At 42.5% G+C, this 26,091-nt stretch overlaps 1 protein-coding gene across 7 annotated transcripts in view; it reads right to left on the bottom strand.

Moving 5' to 3' along the window:
- The window catches only part of LOC139381140 (latent-transforming growth factor beta-binding protein 1-like), a 135,389-nt gene that overhangs the window by 21,885 nt on the left and 87,413 nt on the right, over nt 1-26,091 (bottom strand). For 4 of the 7 annotated variants that reach the window (XM_071124477.1, XM_071124479.1, XM_071124480.1 and 1 more), the window contains 12 exons: nt 24,594-24,818; nt 22,637-22,659; nt 21,576-21,687; nt 20,947-21,033; nt 14,491-14,616; nt 13,911-14,036; nt 11,889-12,014; nt 11,467-11,586; nt 7,999-8,121; nt 4,823-4,945; nt 3,884-4,009; nt 1,328-1,456 (listed from right to left, as the gene is read on the bottom strand). In XM_071124477.1, coding sequence (XP_070980578.1) covers nt 1,328-1,456; nt 3,884-4,009; nt 4,823-4,945; nt 7,999-8,121; nt 11,467-11,586; nt 11,889-12,014; nt 13,911-14,036; nt 14,491-14,616; nt 20,947-21,033; nt 21,576-21,687; nt 22,637-22,659; nt 24,594-24,818 — 1,446 coding nt within the window. The remainder of the gene's footprint in view (nt 1-1,327; nt 1,457-3,883; nt 4,010-4,822; nt 4,946-7,998; nt 8,122-11,466; nt 11,587-11,888; nt 12,015-13,910; nt 14,037-14,490; nt 14,617-20,946; nt 21,034-21,575; nt 21,688-22,636; nt 22,660-24,593; nt 24,819-26,091) is intronic. The other 3 variants (XM_071124478.1, XM_071124481.1, XM_071124482.1) reach the window with 1 other exon arrangement.

Raw genomic sequence — 26,091 nt, 5'->3', positions numbered from 1 at the left:
CACACACTCTCGCACGCACGCACACACACACAGACACACGCTCGCACGCACACACACACACACACACACACACACACACACACACACACACACACACACACACACACACACACACACACACACACACACACGGAGGACCTCACTGACTGAGCCTGAGCTCCTGCATAAATCAGGAGTAACAGAGTACAGCAGAAAATATTCCTCCTAGTCTAGACAGCGAGCTCAAAGGCTTCCTTCTTTGTTTTTTCTCTTTTTTTACTGCAGGAAAGGGCATTTAAAACAACTTTGGCACGGGGCAAGACTCCTGGCATGAAGGTCTTTGGTGGAAAAATAGCCGGAGCCATATGTGAAAGAAATGAAAGCCACTCTCTTCCAGGAGTATCAAGGCAACGGCAGGGAGAGAGACAGAGCCGGAAGTGCGGAGGGACCAGGCGGCAGCATACGGAGGCGTTAGACAAGCATCCAACTAACGTCAGATAAACAATCAGTTGAACCAGAGGAAACTACAGCCTAACATGGGACTGCTGTCAATCAAACCACAACTTTAACAACGGGTGTTGAGGAAAGATTGTGTACGTATGACTATGTGTGTGTGTGTGTGTGTGTGTGTGTGTGTGTGTGTGTGTGTGTGTGTGTGTGTGTGTGTGTGTGTGTGTGTGCGTGTGTGTGTGTGCGTGCGTGCGTGTGCGTGTGTGCGCGTGTGTGTGCGTGCGTGCGTGCGTGTGTGTGTGTGTGTGTGTGTGTGTGTGCGAGTGTATGTGCGAGTGTGTGTCTGTGTGAGTGTGCGTGCGAGTCTGTGTGTGCGTGTGTGCGTGCGTGCGTGCGAGAGTGTGTGTGTGTGTGTGTGCGTGTGTGTGCGTGCGTGTGTGTGCGTGTAGTGCTGAAGTAGTACAAAAATAATAATTGGGTAAACTCTTGCGCAAAATAAAAAAGGTGCGTAAATAGAATTTACTGTACGTGCATTTACCCAGTACTACACACACTGCATGTGTGTGCATAGTGTGTGCACACGCTCAAGAAAGAGTGACGTGAGAGAGTGACGTGAGTGAATGACCGTGTGAACGCGTGACAAAATGACTCAGTGAGTCAGTGAGCCGCCCCCTAACACACCTAACCACTCTAACAGCGTATCATATACTGTACCACCAGTCCTCTCGGGCCACAGAAACAGAGCTACAACAACTACAGATCACTGGAAGACGCGGAGCGTCGTATTCTTCTGTGGCCTACTGTACCACCAGTCCTCTCGGGACACAGAAACAGAGCTACAACAACTACAGATCACTGGAAGACGCGGAGCGTCGTATTCTTCTGTGGCCTACTGTACCTTCACAGGTGTGTGTGTCCTGGCCTGCAGCAAAGCCTCTCTCACAGACACAGTAGAAGGAGCCCTCGGCGTTGAGACACTCCCCGTGTGGGGAACACAGCTCCGGGTCGTCCAGACACTCGTCAACATCTGTAGGGGACAACCAGCCAGACCAAGACACAGGTGTGAGGTCATTCAACTTGACACACCAGGGAGGGAGGGGTGGATACAGGCAAGAGGCTTGTCAACAGCTGCAGGTGCCCCTGTCTCTGATTACTCCGTACACACAAACACACACGTACACACACACACACACACACACACACACAATGAAGGACGACAGCAGCGTTACCACAGGCAAGGGGAGACGTCTGACATCACCTGGTACATCAGACTGACATCACCTGGCCTCTCAACTTCTCTGGCACGCTCACATGATGTGTGTGTGTGTGTCAGAACAAGTTAACGTATGAGTGAGAGGGTGTGTACAGCTGCATGTGTGTGTATTCATGTGTGTGTAGGTACATCCCCTAAAAGAAGAGATGTATGTACAGCACTAGTTAAAACGTTGGACACACCTGCTCATTCAAGGGTTTTTCTTCATTTTTACTAGCTTCTAGATTGTGGAATAATAGTGAAGACATCAACACTATGAAACAACACATATGGAATCATGTAGTAACCAAAAAAGTGTTAAACAAATATTATTATAATATTATAATATTAATATTATATTATATTCTTCAAAGTAGCCACCCTTTGCCTTGATGACAGCTTTGCACACTCTTGGCATTCAATCATATAGTCGTATGAAAAAGTTTGGGCACCCCTGACAATTTCCATGATTTCCATTTATAAATAATTGGGTGTTTGGATCAGCAATTTAATTTTGATCTATCAAATAACTGATGGACACTAATATTTCAGTAGTGAAATTAGGTTTATTGGATTAACAGAAAATGTGCAATATGCATCAAAACAGAATTTGTCTCCTTTTACTAAAATAACAGCCTCTAGACGCTTCCCATAGCCTCTAATGAGTGTCTGGATTCTGGATGAAGGTATTTTGGACCATTCCTCCTTACAAAACATCTCCAGTTCAGTTAGGTTTGATGGTTGCTGAGCATGGACAGCCCGCTTCAAATCATCCCACAGATTCTCAATGATATTCAGGTCTGGGGACTGGGATGGCCATTCCAGAACATTGTACTTGTTCCTCTGCATAAATGCCCGAAGAGATTTTTAGCAGTGTTTTGGGTCGTTGTCTTGTTGAAATATCCCGGCGTAACTGATTCTTAAACATTATTCCCAAGAATCTGCTGATATTGAGTGGAATCCATGTGACCCTCAACTTTAACAAGATTCCCAGTACTGGCACTGGCCACACAGCTTGTGGGTAGCAAGTGTTTTTCTTGGAACGCTGTGTTCTGTTGCCACAATGCATAACGTCCCTTGTTATGACCAAATAACTCAATCTTTGTTTCATCAGTCCAAAGCACCTTATTCCAAAATGAAGCTGGCTTGTCCAAATGTGCGTTTGCATACCTCAAGCAACTCTGTTTGTGGCGTGTGTGCAGAAAAGGCTTCTTCCGCATCACTCTCCCATACAGCTTCTCCTTGTGCAAAGTGCGCTGAATTGTTGAACGATGCACAGTGACACCATCTGCAGCAAGATGTTGTAGGTCTTTGGAGGTGGTCTGTGGGCTGTTTTACTTGGCCTGCCACTTCTGGCCTTAACAAGAACTGTGCCTGTGGTCTTCCATTTCCTCACTATGTTCCTCACAGTGGACACTGACAGCTTAAATCTCTGCGATAGCTTTTTGTAGCCTTCCTCTAACCCATAATGTTGAACAATCTTTGTTTTCAGGTCATTTCAGAGTTGTTTTGAGGCCCACATGTTGCCACTCTTCAGAGGAGAGTCAAAGAGAACAACAACTTGCAATTGGCCACCTTAAATACCTTTTCTCATGATTGGGTACACTTGTCTATGAAGTTCAAGGCTTAATGAGCTCACCAGACCAAATGTGTGTTCCAATTAATCAGTGCTACGTCGTTACAGATATTCAAATCAACAGAATGACAAGGGTGCCCACATTTTTGCATAGTCTATTTTTCACATCTGATTTAATTTCATACAACTTAATATTGCTACACTAAAGATCTTTGTCTGGACAATACCCCAGTACTCAGCTTTTATTAGAAAACGAATGGCATGCCACTGTGATCATTTTCTGTGACGAGTAAATTATTATGCAGCCTCAGAGGGGTGCCCAAACTTTTTCATACGACTGTATGTGCTATTTTATGGTTTGGATATCTTCACTATTATTCTACAATGTATAAAATAGTAAAAACCCTTGAATGAGTAGTTGTGTCCAAACCTCTGACTGGTACTGTATATATAATACATGGTTTTTGTGTCTGTTTGCATCTGTGTGTGTGTGTGTGTGTGTGTGTGTGTGTGTGTGTGTGTGTGTGTGTGTGTGTGTGTGTGTGTGTGTGTGTGTGTGTGTGTGTGTGTGTGTGTGCATCTTTGCATGTACGTTTTGAGAACGTGAGGGAGCGAGTGGCCTATACCTAGGCAGCTGGTGCCGTTGATCTGCTGGTAACCCTGGGGGCAGCTGCAGTGGTAGGAGCCCATGCTGTTGACACACTGGCCCACACTGTCACAGGGCATGGTCAGCTCCTGGCACTCATCCACATCTGCAACCACAGGTACAGCTCTCAATGCAGGCAACACACACACACACGTACATACTGTAAGTGTGAACACACACAAATACACATAAAGATGTACATAATGTGCACGCATACACACACACATGCACACACACGCACACACACACACGCAGGCAGGCACGCATGCATGCACGCACGCACACTCACACACACACACGCAGGCACGCACACACGCACGCACACACACACACACACGCACGCGAACACACATACATGGACCAAAACACAGACACTATGCTTTATGGGCAGATAGATGATATGAGTGCGGAGGGTGAGTCCGTTTTAGGGTTTTAATTAAGGTAGATTCTATGAGGGGTTGGTGGGATTCATCAAACAGAAAATCAACTCCTGAACCATCAACAAACCTGAGCATCTGACAGCAACACAAGTTCAACAATCAAAAGGAAGAGAGTGTTGTAAATAGATTGGTGGATTGATGCTGTACATTACATGATTCAAAATACATTCAACTAGATTAACAATGTACATAATATTGATACTGTATCTGCTGATGCTGAGTCCAAAAATGCAATCTTCAGAATCATTATCAGAACCGAGTGGTTTAAATAACTTTTTTTCAGATCTATCTAAACACAGTTAACTGCAAAGTGTCCCAAAACATCCACTGCACAGTAGGACATTGTACCGCATGAGACAGTGTGCAGTTCTGAACGTGAGGGTGTAATTGTATGAGTAAGTGTACAATGGTATGAGTCCGCGTATAACGGTGTAAGTCAGTGTGTAATCGTAAGAGTCAGAGGGTAGTAAGAGTCTTACCGTCACACTGGTCCCCCGCCGGGGAGGCCCTAAAGCCCGGCCCACAGATACACAGGTAAGAACCCACAGTGTTCTGGCAGTGCCCCCTGGTACACACCTGCTCATCCTGGCACTCATCCACATCTGGGGCACAACACACAGCACTGTTAGGGCAAAACTAGCATACAAATCATCAAACAAAAGCAGTAAGGTATTTGTATTTATTCAGGATCCCCATTAGCTGCTGCCAAGGCAGGGGTCCAGAAACATTAAGGCAGTTATATACAATAAAATAAATATATGACATGACATTTGGAAGGTACAGATTAGAGGTCGACCGATTATGATTTTTCAACGCCGATACCGATACCAATTATTGGAGGACCAAAAAAAAGCTGATACCGATTAATCGGCCGATTTGTTTTTAGTTTTTTTGTAATAATGACAATTACAACAATACTGAATGAACACTTATTTTAACTTAATATAATACATCAATAAAATCTATTTAGCCTCAAATAAATACTGAAACATGTTCAATTTGGTTTAAATAATGCAAAAACAAAGCGTTGGAGAAGAAAGTAAAAGTACAATATGTGCCATGTAAGAAAGCTAAAGTTTAAGTTCCTTGCTCAGAACATGAGAACATATGAAAGCTGGTGGTTCCTTTTAACATGAGTCTTCAATATTCCCAGGTAAGAAGTTTTAGGTTGTAGTTATTATAGGAATTATAGGACATTTCTCTCTCTACCACTTGTATTTCATATACCTTTGACTATTGGATGTTCTTATAGGCACTTTAGTATTGCCAGTGTAACAGTATAGCTTCTGTCCCTCTCCTCGCTCCTCCCTGGGCTCGAACCAGGAACACAACGACAACAGCCACCCTCGAAGCAGCGTTACCCATGCAGAGCAAGGGGAACAACCACTCCAAGTCTCAGAGCGAGTGACGTTTGAAACGCTATTAGCGCGCACCCCGCTAACTAGCTAGCCATTTTACATCTCGGGAGTTGATAGGCTTGAAGTCATAAACAGCGCAATGCTTGACGCACAACGAAGAGCTGCTGGCAAAACGCACGAAAGTGCTGTTTGAATGAATGCTTACGAGCCTGCTGCTGCCTACCACCACTCAGTCAGACTGCTCTATCAAATCATAGACTTAGCCTTAGGTCATTAATATGGTCGAATCCGGAAACTATCATCTCGAAAACAAGACGTTTATTCAGTGAAATGCGGAACCATTCCGTATTTTATCTAAGGGGTGGCATCCATTAGTCTAAATATTCCTGTTACATTGCACAACCTTCAATGTTATGTCATAATTACATAAAATTCTGGCAAATTAGGCAGTCTCCTCGTGGAGTGCAATGAGAGGCAGGTGGTTAGAGCGTTGGACTAGTTAACTGTAAGGTTGCAAGATTGAATCCCCCGAGCTGACAAGGTGAAAATCTGTTGTTCTGCCCCTGAACGAGGCAGTTAACCCACAGTTCCTAGGCCGTCATTGAAAATAAGAATGGGTTCTTAACTGACTTGCCTAGTTAAATAAAGATTAAATAAAGGTGTAAAAAAATAATTGCCAAATCGGTCAAAAAGATTTCCGATTGTTATGAAAACTTGAAATCGGCCCTAATTAATCGGCCATTCCGATTAATTGACCTCTAGTTCAGATGCTACATTGAGGATTCTGAGGTGCGTCACTAAAAGTCAATAACATCAAACACGGCCCGTTCCCATTTGAGGCTGAAAAGAGGCATAACATACAATTTTTGGAATAATAATACTTGAAATAATGTGAATTAAATGCGAAAGCTGTGTTCAAGGAATTGTCAATGATGTTGGCCTTTCTACCGCATCTTAAATGCTAGTGCTGTCCACACCATAGAGAATCTATTAACTTAAGAAATAATAGGGAGGAAGGATGTTATGGATGCAAACAATATCAAAAACATTTTTGAAAATCCTGATGAAAGTGGCAATTGTCCGCTCGTTTTAGACCTATACGTGTCTCTTCTAAGACCCTATGATCCATGAACCGTACATAATACAGACACCATCTTGGTTTCATCATACTTCTTATGGTGTGCTCTCAAATAGGGAGTATTTTTCACATTCATTTATCAAAAATGAAACATATTGACAGGAATATCTCAAAGTACCCTTTTTTATTGTGCTAATTTGTATACATATTGTTTTAAACAATATACTCTACAAGCTAGTGGGCTCAGAATCTAGAAATCCTCCATATTTGCACACTATAAGAGTATAATGACCAAGATGTCGTCTGTATCATGTAATGTTCACAGATCGTAGTGTTTTACAGGAGGCATGTCTAGGTCTAAAAAAGGCCTAAAATGGCCACTTTCCTCATGATTTTCAAAAAAATGGTTTGTGCTACAGATGTAAAAGCATGTATATAAAAAATTTCCTGAACATATATTCTATTTTCAAGTTTTCCTGGGGTTGAATCGCCTCACACTTTGATACACAGACTCCAAGAGCAAGGTACCAGGGAAAATATTATTCTCATTTCAGGTGCAAGAGGTGGGGCAGGTAAACAGAGAGAGATATTGATGCGCGTATTGGGAGAAAGATGACGAGATATTGATATACCGCAACTCTTAAGGGTTTCATATACTTTCATTACCCCAAACAGCCCAGGGTGATTACTGAAATTCCATCATTTATTTAGCAGGGCCCAATAGCTTCACTGTGGGCACAACGGTCCGCTGAAAAGGTCGAGCGCTGCCAGGCCAATTCTGAATGATTTATAAACCTGCACCACAAGGTCTCCATCATAAGCAAGGCGCCTTGTGACTGGCATTAAAGACACTGTGGGAAAAGTTCGGGAAAAGTGCTTCGCTGTGCTAAACTGACTGTCTTACACAGGCAGAGTCATTCATTATGTCACATATACAAACAGTGCCCAAACAAATAAGTGATTATGAGGTAATATGTGCTTACTTTTACGGCATTCGCTCTTTGCCGCTATTATGCTGTTTACATTTATGGGTTTTCTGGAAGATTCTAACCAGTGGCTAATTCAGTTTGGACAAAATGGTGATTCTCTCTAAACTATGATATCATCCAGTAATAATGGAATCCAGTCTTCTAGATCATTCAGGGACTTGGTAGAGCTAGTTTTGAGTTGTCACTTGAAAGTCCCATAACACCATAAAGCACTAGAATTAGGGTGTTACCTTCACATGATTGTCCATCTAGGCTGAGCGTGAATCCATCGTTACACGAGCAGACAAAATATCCCTCAAAGTTGGAGCACTTCCCATTGGCACAAGTTGACTGGTGCAGGCATTCATCTACATCTGGGCAGAGTCAAGAAAACAGGAGGGAAAGAATTGTAGTCAAAGATTTTTACAATGTGTTTAATATCTCAAATGTCTAAACATGCTGCCATGTTGGATATGATATTAGAAAACCAAACTCCAGCACAATGTTATTTTTTCATGCTTCACAGTGTGTTTAATGGATCTCAAAACCAATGTTTGGGCCAACCTTCACTTGGCTTAAGGTAATGCACCTGGAACTGCATCATAATGTGTGTAAACAACCCTCATTGTCTTGGATAAGATACAACCACACGAAACAGACCCATTGAAAGTTGGCATGACCTAGCTAAGGACCTAAACCAGCACCACTACCTTAAATGAGACTCTAGAGGTCTCCCTATGTGTCACATGGCCTAATGATTTCCTGTCCCAACCTGCACCCTGCCTACCCACTGTGGCTGGGCTGGGTCAGGACACTGTGTGAATACTGCTCACAACCTCACAGTCAACCATCCACCACATGCAACACGTACTCTCTGGAAGGGCTGAGTGATGCACCTATGGTTTCAACAGAAACCGGTCGACTTCCAGGAAAATGTGGGTCCATATGGTGGCTTTTTAATTGGTTGATTTGTGGGACTTATACTGTACTGAGCGTAAACAGAAATACTACATTTGTTTCCTGAGGTGTTCTTTGTCCATTAAACAGAAACGGTTTAGGAATGAGATTAGATTATTCCTTGAAACTCATGGTTAAATAATACGGCTGAAATTCACTCATGGAATGTGTGCGTTGATTCTGCTGCAGGTCTCCCAGGCAGCTCACATGATGTCCTGGAGCTAGGATTAAAGCTGATGTGAGGCATCATGTACCTCACTGACAATACAGACTGTACCCAGCGACCTACTCTGCATTCCACATCTAGCTAGTGCGTTTCAGAAGGTGGCTACAGCTAGGGCTGTGGCGGTCATGACATTTTGTCAGCCGGTGATTGTCAAGCAAATAACTGCCAGTCTCACAGTAATTGACTGTTAATTAACTTAAACACATTTAGTATCTCCTGTCTTCCAAGCAGAGCCTACAAGCCACTGATGCAGACCTTTGGAACATCTACATTTTAAAAATAAATACATGTAATTTAGCCTACACCTTCACAATAAATCCATTATTTATTTTAGACAGGTCTAAAGAAGCATGATATGAAGAAAATGTAGTCTATTTCAGAAGAACAGAATAACACACTCTGCGTTGTCCTTATGTTAGGCCCTGATCTGACTATGCCTAATGGCTGTGGGCTACACTAGTTCATTTAGCAGACAATATTGCTTAGAATTCCGTAGCATTTTTTTATACAAAATATATTTTCTCCAAACAATTTGAGGGAGTGCGCACATGCACATGCGGCTATTCTGTGTTGAGCAGTTAACAAAGAAACAGGTACTATTATATGATTAATTTAGAGTTATTTATGTAACAAATGTAGAGCTATATGTTTTGATTTTTAATACATTCCAAGGCTGTATGATGCGACTCTAATGACATTTTGTTTTTTAAAGTTGTATGAAAGAGTTGAGCTCTGCTTAGTTTTTTTGCGCAAACTGTACACACTTCATCAGTCTCTCATTCACAATTTGACAAGCACTTGATAATGCCTTGAATTTCCCAACCAGTGGTGCTATGCCCAGTGGTGCTATGCCCTTGATCTGAATATGATAATTATAATTCCCTTCTCCCCGCTGCGTGCCGAAGCACCTCTCACTCACATGGCTCTCAGTCACGTGATCGGGTCTTTCTCACAGGCTACAAGTGAAGACAGACACACCTGGACGCAACAGCGTGCATCCTTATCCATTTCCGAGGTGCATATTGAAGATATTGGAAGAACGGTCCACATTTACTTTTCATCAGCCAACAAGATGAGTAGGCCTAACTAACAGCAAAAGCACTAACTTATGTCAATCGACTATCCCCATAGTGCAAAAGTTGACCTATTCTGTGTGAGAAATAAATATTCAAACATAGTACAGGACAGTTGTGGGATGCGATAGATCCCAAATTAATACAACCACTAGCATAAAAAAAACTGTTTTTATGCTTTGAGCCTGAAGCAACAGAGGAGAACATTTAGCTTAAAATGTTGATAAACTATTAGGCTATTTCTTAACATTATAAGCGCAGCAATGCTTCTTGATTTAATCATGTCTTTACATACACTAAATAATATATGTGGGAAATAATGTTTTGATTTGGAATGGACCATTATCATGCACCTGTCTCGAAACAGGGGCAGCGGAAAAAAAATAAATTTAATCGCTGCACTTTAATAGTGAATGAAGGATGCTTTCCCTGTGGTTCATTTATATATCAGCCAGGTAGGCTTTACTCCTGTTAAAAAGAAGCAACGTGCTTAATATTCGGAAGGTTGAGAAATAAATATAGTAGGCCTAGCATATAGAAAGCTGATTGGATCCTCCTCTTTTTAATAGAGGCCTATAGAAATATTGCACAGCATGAGCTCATGGGCTGCCATGAAGTGTTTGATTAGATTTTCTATTACATTTGCATTGATGTCAGAGTGATTAGAGGGACAATAGAGTGCAGAGGCTACTAATGACCATCGGCAGCATCAGAGCTTGGAGATGTCTAATTATCGTAAACGGTGGAACATGGAATTTGACTGCCATCATGACTCGTGACCGCCGGTGTGGCAGTAATATGTCACCGTAACAGCCCTAGCTACAGCACTGTATTCTGTATATGACCAACAGCTGGGTAAACACTTATAACTGTCAATGCAGGGTAGTATTTGAAATTCTAAATAGTGATATCCTCTCGATATATACCCTGTCGGAAATACAGTCTGTGTCCCAATTCCCCTGCTTTCAGTCTGTGTGAGGGCTTTGAGAAGACAGAGAAGAAAATAATAAAATAATTTTGCACGCCCAATTTTTCAGGTTTTGATTTGTTAAAAAAGTTTGAAATATCCAATAAATGTCGTTCCACTTCATGATTGTGTCCCACTTGTTGTTGATTCTTCACAAAAAAATACAGTTTTATATCTTTATGTTTGAAGCCTGAAATGTGGCAAAAGGTCGCAAAGTTCAAGGGGGCCGAATACCTTCGCAAGGCACTGTATATACTGTACACACAAAAGCACACGCATGCACACGCACACATCTATTTTTAAACTGAACATGCCTGCACAAACACACCAGCGCACAAGACACAGAAAGATGGATTGTCAAACAAATGTTATTTTGTTTTATCCACAAATTGGCGGAAGGTGGAATTTGGTGGAATTTCAATTCAGAGCCAAGCCGCTCCAGTAATTTGGATGCTCCTGATTTTTTGTGAGAAAGAGAGAATGTGCAGTCACATACCGACACACTGTCCTCCCTGGCCCTGGAAGCCCTCTGGACACGAATCACACTCATAAGAGCCCAGCAAGTTGACACACATGCCGGATGGACACACACCCATGTCCAGACACTCATCTATATCTGTTCGAGAGAGAGAGAGAGAGAGAGAGAGAGAGAGAGAGAAGAGAGATAGTGAGAGAAAGAGAGAGAGTAGAGGTGGGGGGAAAGAAAGAGAGAGGCGAGGAGAGAGGCAAGCACTGAATCAACACCACAAAAGGCCAAGGATTTAAGTGTGGGTGATGTGTAAGTCGGCAATATGCATATCATGTTGTTAATATGTCAGAAACAACCATGGCATTGTCTTACCATGAACCCCCCTCTAATTCTCTTGCCCCTAAAGCTCTCCAAATAGAACCCAAATCGTTGAAGGGCGCTTCTTGTACCTTCACACTGGCCTGTTGGGCTCATCCTGAAGCCGCTGTCACAGTGCCGACAGATGTAGGAACCCACATTGTTGACACAAAAGCCATCCTCAGGACAAGCGTGGGAGTTCAGACACTCGTTTAAATCTGAGCGAGGGATACAGAGAGGAAGAGGAGGGGAGAGAGAGGGATGGAGGGAAAGACGGGGGTGGGAGCGAGAAGGAGAGATTTGAGGATAGTAACTGGCTCCAACAAAGATACTCAATCTTTCAAGAATAATCAACCCTTTCTTGGTACTCACCCAAACCCATTAAGAACATAAGCATAATCCCCAAAACCCTGGAGAAATGTGATGGGGTACACATCATTTTAGTGCTGTGTCACTTTTGTTTTACAAACATGTCAGACATTACTCCGTCCAATATCAACAAGGGCAGCGGAAGTTCAGGCTAAAGTGATGGAATCCCCTGGTCTGTCCGTAGATCTGTGCCAGATCTCTATGTACCCCAGTCTGAATGTGATATCCATCGATCTAAACGATTTGGACAGTCTGGCATTACAGAGAGCTAGAAGAGTGACTCATGACGCTCTTTCCTTGACTTTAACTGAATATCATGGACATTGCTGATTCATGCCAGGACTGTCTCTGCTTCATGCCCTCCCAGCCCCCTAAAATGGACCAAAGCCAGCTTAAGGTGACATAAACTTCCTCTGAGGGCCCTGGGCGGGACTTCCTGTGGGACATTACAAAAGACAGAACCAACAAGGAAGGAAACAGGGACTCTAATTGGAGGGGAGTGGTATCCAGGATACCACTCCCCTCCTTAGTAACCAAACATCCCCCCACCTTGAAGTAGAGAGTGTAAATGCATGACTCAGCAAAATGACGACAGGCAAGAAACAGACTGGACATGGAGTGGAAAACCTTATTTCGGTTTTAACTCGTCATGTAGTGTTGCCTCTGGTTAAGTAAGTGTTTTCAAAGTATTTTTAAACTGAACAAAAATATAAACGCAACATGCAACAATTTCAAAGATGTTACAGTTCATATAAGGAATTCAGTCAATTGAAATATATATTCATTAGGCCCTAATCTATGGATTTCACATGACTGGGCAGGAGTGCAACATGGTGAGTGGTGGGTGGGCACCCACTACCCACTTGACAGCCAGGCCCACCCACTGGGGAGCCAGGCCCAGCCAATCAGAATGAGTTTTTCCCACAAAAGGGCTTTATTACAGACAGAAATATGCTGTTTAATCAACTTCTTGATATGCCACACCTGTCAGGTGGATAGATTATATTGGCAAAGGAGAAATGCTCCTTAACAGGGATATAAACCAATTTGAACACAACATTTTAGAGAAATAAGCTATTTATGTGTGAAACATTTCAGGGATTTTTTATTTCAACTCATGAAACATGTTGTGTTTATATTTTTCTCCAGTATAGTTTCGTTTTCATCATTGGATTCAAGTATAACCAGTCACTCAATGTTCCATCTGTCTTATTGAAGATTTAGGGCTGTTGTCCTCCAAGTTGCCTGTTTTTGCACTCTTCTTAATATTAATAATAGATCAAGTACTCATATCCACATAGAAATCCCTGGCAAACGGTGATAAATTATATCCTCATATTTCCTTTTCAGATGTTTGACTGTTACAGTACAGTACAGTTACGGGGAAATAATCATTGGCTTTATGCCTCCGCAAACCTCATTTTGTGGAAGAGAAAATCTGTGTAGAAACACCAGAAACCACCTAATGACAGTGTTCACAGTATTTATTTCCCGGGATGGGGAGGAGGATGGGGAGGACGTCGCTAATGGGCCACACTGTGGTCATCTCCTAAAATGCAGCCCCTATCTCCAGGGAGGGGGGACAATGCCAATGGGGAACTATACTGGAGACAACTGGGGAAATAACTAGGGGTTTCAACAAGAAATGAAAACACCCAAACGGCTATCCAAATGTGTGCTGCTGCGGTGCACAACACGTATTGAATCTCAGGGAGTGTGGTGGTATGTGTGTGAAATGACTTTACCAATGCAACCGGTTCCCTCCTCATCTGTCATGAAGCCTGGTTGGCACACACACAGGAAGCTGCCGGGAGTATTCCTGCAGCGGCCGTTGGAGCACAGTGATGCAGACTCCAGGCATTCATCAACATCTGTAGCAAGGCAGGAGTCATGGGATGGAACAGGGGTCAACTTGCTAAGAGACATACTGACATGCTAATGTGAGTGGATTAAAGTATTATGAGTATAGATAGTGTTTATTTCAAACCACCACTGCACCAAAGTGGTAACTAAATTATTATTCTACAACATTCACACATAACTCCAAAATGCTGAAAGGCTAGTTAAATCATTATATATCACAAGTATATTCAGAAAAGGCCGTCATTGTAGGCTGTCATTGTAAATAAGAATTTGTTCTTAACTGACTTGCCTAGTTAGATAAAGGTTAAATAAAATAACAAAATTACTGATGTAATTAAATTAATATATGTTCTGGGGCAAATGTGAAGAGTGAAAACCTAATCCAATCAGACCAAATGACAAAAAGACTCCGTTCCCATTGATCTGATAAATGGACGTGACCTTTGACGTCTTGTTTCTTACCGACACAGGTGGTGTGTGTCTCATCCATCTGGTAGCCCTCTCTACAGATGCAGGTATAACCCTCCACAGTGTTGTAGCAGATCCCCTGGCCACAGATGTGAGGGTTGACTTGGCACTCATCCACCTCTGGCCAAGTGCGAGAGACAGAGAGAGAGAGAAAGAGAGAGACAGAGAGAAAGAGAGAGAGAGAACGAGAGAGAGAGACCCAAATAGCAGGATTTTGAGTATGCTTGCTGAACACAATCATAGAGGAAACCTCATGCTACTCTTCAAATACTAAATACATAAATACTGTATCTATATGCGCAGCATAAACAAATCTATTCCATTCCTGCAAATGGCCTTTCCTCTCCCTAGCCGATATTCTCATCAACTTCCCATTCATGGCTGCAAATGTGTTTCTGTATGACAAATATTGGCAAGGATTCAGCACGCCCAACCAACAACTGCTGATAAGCCAATGCTTATTGCTTGGAAACCCCCTCTGACTTTAAATCTCATAAGGTTATTGAGCTGGCGAACTTAAAGACATGCTCCGGAACTTTGCATTTTTTAAACCTCACGCTTTGGGCTGGATGTGTCAATGTTAGGTTCATGTCAATGTTTAGTTCATACATGTATAATCTATGAGCAGAATTACTGTCTTACCTCAATTAGCCGCAAAATTCCTAGTTTGATAGCAACTGTTTCCAGGAAGTTGAGTGGTGCCTTTTCCCCTACATTTTCCCCCACGTGGGCCAGCTCCCTAGCAATTCGAGTTCCAGCCAATGAGCTTCAGCCCCTCCCCATTTGAGTGACAGCTAGCAAGATGCACACACATCAGAGTGAGAGAGCGCAATGATGTGGTGCACATATCTGCACGTGACATAATATGCAATTTGTGTGGACCACTTTTGGCTCGTGAGCGCTACTTTCAGAACTACTAGCTAAAAAGTATATAAAAGTACCAGAGATTTTTTTTAAATGTGCAGAGTATTCACTCAAAAATGTATATGTTAGGCATTAAGCATTTGGGTCCAAGATACTAACCCTGACATTCTTGTACTCTCTGAAACTTGGTTAAAACAATGTATAGCTGAACACCGCAGCTCAATCAGGTGTAAGAATACCGACTGCACAGTAGCAGCTCACTTTGTTGAAGCTAAACATCCTATCTCCTCACTCAAATACACAGGTATCGAGCATGTTACTCTCTCAAGGAGAGTTAACATCGAGACCAGTTGCAGGCTACTCAGAGGAGGAAAAGGAGGACCATCCTCCTCAGTTACTTTCATACAAATAAAAATAGTAAAACATTGTAAAAACATTTCCTTTTTAGATGAAACTATACTAAATATAATCACGTCACCAAATAATTGATTACAACTATTTTGCAAATAAGGTCTATAGTAGCAGCAACAGCACTCTGTAGGGTAGCACCATGGTGTAGCCGAAGGACAGCTAGCTTCCGTTCGCCTCTGGGTACAATAACTTCAATACAAAGCCTAGGAGGCTCTTGGTTCTCACCCCATTCCATAGACTTACACAGTTATTATGACAACTCCCAAAGGACATCCTCCAACCTATCAGAGCTCAGAGCTCTCTGACATGTTGTCCACCCAATCAAAGGATCAGAGAATTAATCTAGTACTGAAAGCATAAACTACAGCTAGCCAGCACTGCAGTGCATAAAATGTGATGAGTAGTTGACTCAAAGAGAGAGAAAGACAGTAGTTCAACAGTTTTTAACAAATTAATTTCTTCCAAAATGAAGGAGAAGCAAGAGAGAAAAAAGGAAGAGAGAGGGAGAGATGTAAATGTGGCCATCTAGTCTAGCCTACTGAAACACACTGCTGAAACAGAGGGATGCTATGTTAGCTAGCTGGCTATGTCTTTCCAACACAACACTGGAACTCTTCCAAGTCGAGGTAAACTTTTGGTTTGACTAATTTATTGCCACCGGGGCCCGCTGGTGTAACTGCTTACTGACTGTACACTGTAACGGTTACTGCATGATTGTAGCGGGTTTACTAACGCGTTAGTTCTATTAGCTATGCTGACTATGACATTACTTTAGCTAATATGGTGACAATGGTGTAGGCTGTGTGTAGCGGTTTGGCTTGGAAAGGTTTTTCTGCTTGGTCACATACAGCTGATGGGTTGTGCATTGAAGTCCACATGCGAAGGGAAGAGGTGAAAGGAGGAGAGCTCATGGATGCAAGAAATAATACAACGTGGCTGCTATGAAATTGAACCGTGTCTACGCGTGATCAGGGGTGTATTTATTCCGCCGAAATTTTTTTCGTAAACGTGACAAAACGGGGATAAACATACCTGAATTTGTCCAACAGAAACTCTTGTTTGCAACTGTTGGACTAATGATTACACTCTATATCAGCTAGATGCAGGCGATAATGTGCAAGGCAGTATTGAATATCACTGTCTGTCACCTCAAATTTGTCTTTCGACGCACCTACATTGTAAACTGTCATTCATAGGCGAGGTTGTAGCAACCTCATGATGGGTGTAGGGAAAATTTGAGTATCATGTAGTTGCCTAAACCTGTCACTGTTACATTGGACTGGGTGAATAGAATATGAATGAGTCATCCAATATACTGTAATAGAAATGAGGCCATGCTCATTAAAAAAATATTCGTACTCCCTCCTCTTAAATGGCACCGACCGCCACCGATCGGGACCCTACTACTACAGAGGGAGGCCTAATGGATCTCCTATCTAAAAACACTGACTCCTAGTGGTCTGATTATTGAATTTGACCTCAGGCCATTTCAACCCAATGATTTTTTTGGGGGCCACAGTTTCTTAGCTTATACTGCATGTCATGTTTCCCATGGTGATGATGCTCATTATGCATTATGTTTGAACCACAACAAGATATGAAATTAAGTAATGAAACAAAGATGAAAGTAAATTAAATGTAAGAATAATGCTGGTTGATATTAGCATAATGTATTCCATTATATCTAATCATGTTGACATAAGATTATGTAAATAATTGTCCGCATGTATTGCCATGCTGTTTCACTGTTTTTCATCCCTCGTTACCTTAATTACTATGACACACCCCTCACTGTGTTCATTGGCTCCACTAATTGCACTGCTTGTCTACATAACTGTATCAAGCAGTTACAATGTAACCCTGAAGGCAGCACTGCGTTCCAAAATGTTGGTTACTATACCCATTAAATGTTTGGGAGTGTGCGACCTTCTTTCTTTTTTATAGCCCTATCCATATAGGCCAATTTCTACAAGTGTAAAGGGTTAAAGCTGTTAGATGTAGTTCACCACAGTGCACTTAGTTTTATAACGGGTGATAGGTTTTGCACTCATCACTACTTGCTCTATCAGAAATTAGGATGGCCCTCTTTGACCTCATGTAGGTCGAAACACTGCATTTTGTAAAAACTCCCTCATTACCTTACATCTTTACTTACCTATAGAAGTACGAGTTACCATACCAGGTCACAGGGATGGATATCTATGGAAATTCCGTCTGTTGCTACAGACTTTTAGCTTTAAGTTTCTTTGCACCCCAAGTATGGAACAATCTTCAGAGTTCCCTACAAATGGATGTATTGGTGCCTTTCAGACTATTTGCATTTACTGTTATTTTATTGTTGCTCTTAAATTATTTGTTATTTTTCAATGTTCTTATTTTAAAATTGTATTCATGTATTTATAAATGTTTTACTTCAGTTTATTTAGTAAATACATTCCTCTTAAGGATCGGCCCCTTTTCCCCCCCAGATTTTCGCCTAAAATGACACACCCAAATCTAACTGCCTGTAGCTCAGGACCTGAAGCAAGGACATGCATATTCTTGATACCATTTGAAAGGAAACACTTTGAAGTTTGTGGAAATGTGAAATGAATGTAGGAGAATATAACACATTAGATCTGGTAAAAGATCATCTTTGAAATGCAAAAGAAAGGCCACAATGTATTATTCCACTTTAGGCTCTATTTAGATTTTGGCCACTAGTTGGCAGCATTGCATGTGCAAAGTTTTAGACTGATCCAATGAACCATTGTATTTCTGTTCAAAATGTTGTATCAAGTCTGCCCAAATGTGCCTAATTTGTTTATTAATACATTTTCAAGTTCATAACTGTACACTCTCCTCAAACAATAGCATAGTATTATTTCACTGTAACAGCTACAGTAAATTGGACAGTGCAGTTAGATTAACAAGAATTTAAGCTTTCTTCCCATATCAGATATGTCTACGTCCTGGGAAATGTTCTTGTTACTTACATGCTAATCATATTAGCGCACGTTAACTCAACCGTCCCGTGGGGGGGCACCGATCTCGCAGTTAACACTTCTTAAAAAAGGCATTGTCGGTTGTAGGCTTGTAAGTAAGCATTTCACTGTAACGTCTACACCTATTGTATTCGGCGCATGTGACAAATACAATTTGATTTCAAAGTGTTGATTGGGGACCTATTTGCTGTGGAGTGTGATTGTTTTTCACGAGTGTGCTTTATGGAATTTTTTGTATTCTCTTTGTATTTTGTATTTTCTGGTGTCTTTCCTATGTGCAATTTGTAATTGTAAGATGCAAAACAGATCTTGGTCTCAATGGGACTACCTGTTAATATAATCGTCAAAATTCCAAAACCTACTCACTGGGTGCATCAATCGGTCTACTCATGTCTCGACATGAGGTCAGCTGTGGGACATAACACAGTGGGAAAGTATGGAATTAAGTAAATCATAGTGTCTAATGCCCATCAAAAGGCACCAATATGCAGACATATTACAGAAGTGGGCCACTGGACCTACAGTTCCAGAGACTTAAGGACTCCGTCATATCAGCCGAAACTGCACAACTGTCCAATCACAGTGACGGAGCGGTTTGCCATTTCAGGACTTGATGAGAAGAAGAGAAAATGAAAGGGGTATTCAATTAGTGGTGATCAACGATGAATATAGTATTTAAGAATTACAGTGTTGCTGAGGAAATGGTCGTCAAAATGTCAGCAAGCTTCGAGATCACATTAACAATACATTACGCATCCCTGATATATTATTAATCAGCCAGTATGGTGGAATTACAAAGAATTGAAGTATTACTGTACAAATTTCAATAGGCAAGGTATTATTGCTCAAATATGCCACAGCGGCATCTCCTCAGAAATACAGTTACATTCAATTACTGCTGTGTTTTATATAGGATTTAGGGAAGACATCAGCCAATCAGAGGAGGATGGGCTCCTGCTCTAGACTCTGCTTCCTGTCAAGGTTTCTTCCCACCTAAGGAGATTTCCCTCATCCGTTCGGTCAAGTGTTATATTTTAGCACTTTGTTACAAATGTATTTGTAAAATGCACAATCATTTGATTGACTGACTGACTGATTGGTTGATTGAGCTACAGAATGATTAGCGAGTGTAGTCGCTTTACACCTTAAAGAGCATCTCCGCCATGTGTGTTTTGTCGAGGATGTACTTTAGAAAGAAACGTCATGTTGAGAATGATTAGCAAGCGTTGAGGCACAGAGGCACAGAGTCTAATCACAGTAAGGATGACAGAATGATTTCAACAACAAAAAAAAGAGAGACGCAATTATGTATCACAGTTTACCGAGTACCTGTCATCAGGTGGCTTAATTGTTGTGGCTTCTTAATATGGTGTCACCTTTCCGGGACACCGGGACGTAAAACGCTGAGATGAGAGCGGTCTGGGTGCTTGGATGTCCGCCTAGTAAATATAACCCCAAATACCCCAGATGTCCCCTGATTGGTCCAGGTGCTTTTTGTGGGCCTGGAACCAGATAGTCCCACTCCCTTCCCTCCACACTTGTCTCCGTGCCGACACTAATCTCTATTCTACTGCTCTGTGAAGTCCCCCCTCTTCCTCGCCCTGGGTATCAAAACAGGTGCGTTTCACACAAGTGGTTGCCTAGCGATGACACAAATCTCTGGCCTCACTGGCCTTTCCCTTCCGATTCAAATAACCACAGCAACAACATCTAAAATGGGAGTCTCTCAAATACAACAATACAGGACCCAAATACATTTCTCTAAGGGTCAGGAGAGAGAGAAAAAGTTGCTCTGCATTTTCATTGGAGTGAGTTGAAGCCTTTATGAGGATGTTGTTAGACTATTGTTAAACTATTCCCATCTAGAAAGTGGAGAGAGAGACTTCATGTTGCCACGGCCCCTCAACAGCAACACCGGATTCCTAATTATAGAAGAAGCCCGAAATACAACGGGGTAGAACCCCAAGGACAAAGAGAGGAGGTCCGGAAGAGTCAGAAAGTGCCATGTTCCCAGTCTGCGGGCCTCTATTCATTCATGATTTTTACACAATCAGCTTGGGATAGCTTAGATAGAGTTTGTAGCAGGGATAGTAGTTACTAACCGGCCAGCAGCACAATGACCAGTCGACTAAACTGTGTCCAGATGTCACCGGGTTACTGCGTGTCACTGTATGTCACTGTGGGCTCTTACCTGCTGACTGAGTCGGGGCGATGTCCTGGCCAGCGTTGGAGGGGAGGATCAGGGCTGGAGCAGGGGGCGACGTTTTCTCCACAACCTCTGCGAGACCAGGACAGATAGAGCCAGGGGAGAGAACAGCGCAGTCAGACTTTCCGTGGTCTTTAAAATTAGTGTTTCAATGTTGAGTTGTTGTCATGAAGCTGTAACACGGAGCGCTGCAGAAATCAACAATCCCAGCGGACAGAGATAAATCACTCTTCACCGTCACGTGCTGAGCTGACAGTTGTTAAAAGATTTTTCCAGCTTGGATACATATTGAACCCTTTTTACAACAATTGAAACCTTGCATTTCAATGAAGATAATCCTATACTAGAGCCTGGAGAACACCCATCACAAATGGCAGGTGCTCTTTCCACTATGACGATTAGACCTGTCACAAGGGAAAGAACATAATATATTTTTCAAACCAACCCATTTTCATTTCTATTCTTTCAGGTCAAATTGACCGAAAGTACAGTGCCAAAACAACATAAATCATAATTAAATTACTTCCACACTTTGCCCTGTGAGGGTGGGCACCAGCCCAGTGAGACTGAAATAGCAGCAGAGAGAGTAGAGGGGAAGGGAATGGATGAGACACCTGGGTAGGCCGGCTCCATCCTCATGGTAGAGACACCGGGAGAGAGCTGTGGCTGGCCAGCCTCGACCTCAACTACTGGCCTACTACTAGTAGCCTCCAGAATAACCAGCTCCTTGAAGGACAAAACACAAGACAAACACAATATGGACCTCGGGGTCAGTGGACTGATCCGTATAGACATGTGTGAGGTTTCGGTGAGCAAGCGCCGCTCATGCACCGCTGTCATGCGTGAGCTCGTCATATAGGCCGCTCGGCAGTAAACTATTTACAAATCAGCTTGCATGGCAGCTGAAGGAAGGAAAGTGCTTGAAAGGATTGTAAGAGCAAGATTTCGGATTGTAAGAGCAACATTTGTTGTCATTGAGTGGACAGGGTCTATAGAATGCCCAAGTCAGTTGTGTGGACTCCAACTTGACTTCAGCTTTGTAGACATTTGGAGTTTCTCAGAGTGTACTGCGCAACAGTGTTCACTTACCCTTGTCAAAGTGCTTTTAAAGAGTTTCAAGCAGCTGAGTCTAGTTTACCGCTGAAAGAACCAAGACCAGATCATGTAAAAGAGAGCTTCTATATTTAATTCAAAAAGTCACAATACAATACTAAATCCATTACAGAAAGGTTTCAGGACTGTTCAGTGTTTGAGGCTCTAAGGCTGCACTTAAACATGCAGCCCGATTCTGATCAGTTGCTCAATTATTGGCAAAAGAGCTGATCTGATTGGTCAACTGACCAATTTGTGGAAAAAGATCAGAATTGGGCTGCCTGAGTAAACGCAGCCTTACAGTATGAGGCTGGACAAAAGCGCAAAGAGCAAAGTCTTGCCAGCTGCGAACGGCATTGACATAGACGTTCCACTGTGAATGCTTAAGTGCGCTTAGGCTGAAAGCATGGAGCATTGATTGGCTCAAAACCATGCAGTGGTGATGCCGACTTCATGCAGAGGTGATGCTGCAGGCTGCTTCTGCAGGTCGCTGCCATAGAGGCTGAAGGATGAATACTTCTTGTTGCATGCAAGAAAGCTTATTTCTGTTCCGTTGTTTTTTTGCAGAAGAAACCCAACCTACCTGCTCAGGTGCATCTGTGGCAACTGGCCATGAAGACAAAATAAAAACAACACAAAGAAAGAATGAGTTCAAAAAAAGAGTGGGACCGTTTGAAAGCACAAGGCTGGATATACCTGCCCTTGACTACCAAGGTTTGTCAGAGGCAAGTACATCATTTATATGTATTTTTAGGACAACATTCACATTATAGTTCCCCATTAAATTTAGTCAGGCTTTTGAATACATCAATTAACCCGGCTGGGGCCAGAGAGGATTAATGATTTGCAATCCATAAGATGGTCACCTTCACAGGTACTTTTAGCTGTTCATGACCGCATCAACATGTGATATTTTTCATGGTCACGTACAAATGTTAATCAGTAACAAGGATGTTCCACTAACACCTTATTTTAAACACTGGCCAAATGCCATGTCATAACTCAACCCTCTTGCATTTTTGGTCATAAAGACCAACGGTATTGTTACGAATGACGCATAACATTAGGCGTAAAATAAATTCCCTCCGCCAGGGTTCATAGCGCCTTGTGGCATGCAAACACTAATCAACACAGGTTTGGGCAGTGACTTTCTCCTCTTATTTTTTGTCTGAGTCTGTCCTCTGCATTGGATCCTCTGTGCTCAAGAGAAGTTTAGCTGAAGTTTGCATAAGTCTGTGCACTCTACCGCTGGCCAAGTTTCTCTCTCCCTCACCAGCCGCCAAGCATGTCCTGAACAATAAAAGAGAGGAACTCCATCTCTCCTCTCAGATTCCAGCGGTTTGAGTGGTGAGGGCAAGCTAAAGCATGTGAATCCTCATCATCCTATCTAGGGTGGAACTGAATTGGTGTCTGGGTGAGCAATGTTTTTAAAGACCCCCACACACTCACGCTTACAAGTCGGTTCTGTCTTTTGTTTCACTTATGTGCTGCCTTTTGTCGAAGGGTGGATTACAAAAAAAGTGCGCTGGCACTGAAGGTACACGATATTCCACATATCAAAACAGGACAGCATCGTGAAAAGACAAAAGCATGGCCCCAGGGCCCATGTGTTACAGTCTATGATGCCAAATTCCACAGAGCACTCTACTTGAATTCTAAAAGACCAAGCAACTCCCATCTATGAGTCACACTGAGGCCCAGCTCATCCCAATGTTCTGTCTCTGTCTTTCTGGAGTACATTAGTAAAGATGGCTGCTCTTCTACTGGTGCTTGCTGTGTGATGTTGACTCAGCTGGTATAGAGGGAATTGTGTGATGTTGACTCAGCTGGTATAGAGGGAATTGTGTGATGTTGACTCTCTTGGTATAGAGGGAATTGTGTGATGTTGACTCACCTGGTATAGAGGGAATTGTGTGATGTTGACTCACCTGGTATAGAGGGAATTGTGTGATGTTGACTCACCTGGTATAGAGGGAATTGTGTGATGTTGACTCACCTGGTATAGAGGGAATTGTGTGATGTTGACTCTCTTGGTATAGAGGGAATTGTGTGATGTTGACTCACCTGGTATAGAGGGAATTGTGTGATGTTGACTCACCTGGTATAGAGGGAATTGTGTGATGTTGACTCAACTAGTATAGAGGGAATTGTGTGATGTTGACTCTCTTGGTATAGAGGGAATTGTGTGATGTTGACTCCCCTGGTATAAAGGGAATTGTGTGATGTTGACTCACCTGGTATAGAGGGAATTGTGTGATGTTGACTCCCCTGGTATAAAGGGAATTGTGTGATGTTGACTCACCTGGTATAGAGGGAATTGTGTGATGTTGACTCTCTTGGTATAGAGGGAATTGTGTGATGTTGACTCACCTGGTATAGAGGGAATTTTGTGATGTTGACTCAGCTGGTATAGAGGGAATTGTGTGATGTTGACTCTCTTGGTATAGAGGGAATTGTGTGATGTTGACTCCCCTGGTATAAAGGGAATTGTGTGATGTTGACTCCCCTGGTATAAAGGGAATTGTGTGATGTTGACTCACCTGGAATAGAGGGAAGCTGTCTCTCAGTGACGCTCAAGGCCTCCACTGGTTTCTCGGGTGTCGGGAAGGGCAGAGGCGGGGCCACAGGCTCTTGGTGGGTGATCATTGGCTTGTTGATGGTCTCAGGTTGGCTGGGAAGTTTGGGTAGTTGATTGGGTAGTTTGGGCTTGTAAGAGCCTGTGACAGTGTAGCCCATCCCACCAGGGCATATCTCCTTGAATTTAGCTAAAAATGTTAAAAGAAAAATAAGTATTCTTTACGCAAGAAAAAAAAACACATCAGAAACCACTTCCATCCCAAAAAACAGATTGAAATGTCCACATTAAATATATTTACTTTGCATAATTCATAGCTATATGACTAATTTGATTGATATTTTATTTGATGTAACTCATATGTAAAGTACAATAAGTTAGGTTAGGTTTTTGTTGAAGCAGATTCACCACGTGTATATAATTCTCTGAGTTCTTTCAGAGCTCCACATACAGTGCATTCGGGAAAGTATTCAGACCCCTTGACTTTTTCCACATTTTGTTACGTTACAGCCTTATTCTAAAATGGATGAAATAAAAAAAAATCTCATCCATCTACACACAAAGTGTGACAAAGTGAAAACAGGTTTATAGACATTTTAGCAAATGTATTACGAATAAAAAAGTATTCAGACCCTTTGCTATGTGACTCGAAATTAAGCTCAGGTGCATCCTGTTACCATTGATCATCCTTTAATGTTTCTACAGCTTGATTGGAGTCCATCTGTGGTAAATTCAATTGATTGGACATGATTTGGAAAGGCACACACCTGTCCCACAGTTGACAGAGAATGTCATAGCAAAAACCAGGTTGAAAGAATTGTCCGTAGAGCTCCGAGACAGGATTGTGTCGAGGCACAGATCTGGGGAAGACTACCAAAAAATGTCTGCAGCATTGAGGTCCCAAGAACACAGTGGCCTCCATCATTCTTAAATGTATGAAGTTTGGAACCACCAATACACTCACTAGAGCTGGCCACCCAGCCAAACTTAGCAATCGGGGGAGAAGGGCCTTGGTCAGGGAGGTGACCAAGATCCCGATGGTCACTCTGACAAAGCTCCAGTTCCTTTGTGGAGATGGGAGAACTTTCCAGATGGACAACCATCTCTGCAGCATTCCACCAATCAGGCCTTTATGGTAAAATGGCCAGACGGAAGCCATTCCTCAGTAAAAGGCACATGACAGCCCACTTGGAGTTTGCCAAAAGGCACCTAAAGACTTTCAGACCATGAGAAATAAGATTCTCTGGTCTGATGAAACCAAGATTGAACTCTTTGGCCTGAATGCAAAGCATCGCGCCTGGAGGAAACCGGGCACCATCCCTACGGTGAAGCATGGTGGTGGCAGCATCATGCTGTGGGGATGTTTTTCAGCAGCAGGGACTGGGAGACTAGTCAGGATCGAGGGAAAGATGAACAGACCAAAGTACATAGAGTACATAAAACCTTCTCCAGAGCGCTCAGGA

The sequence above is a fragment of the Oncorhynchus clarkii genome, chromosome 23 (assembly GCF_045791955.1).
Source record: "Oncorhynchus clarkii lewisi isolate Uvic-CL-2024 chromosome 23, UVic_Ocla_1.0, whole genome shotgun sequence".
Lineage (NCBI taxonomy): Eukaryota > Metazoa > Chordata > Actinopteri > Salmoniformes > Salmonidae > Oncorhynchus > Oncorhynchus clarkii.
The sequence above is the reverse complement of the archived record's forward strand: the minus strand, read 5'-3'. Positions and strand labels throughout refer to the sequence as shown.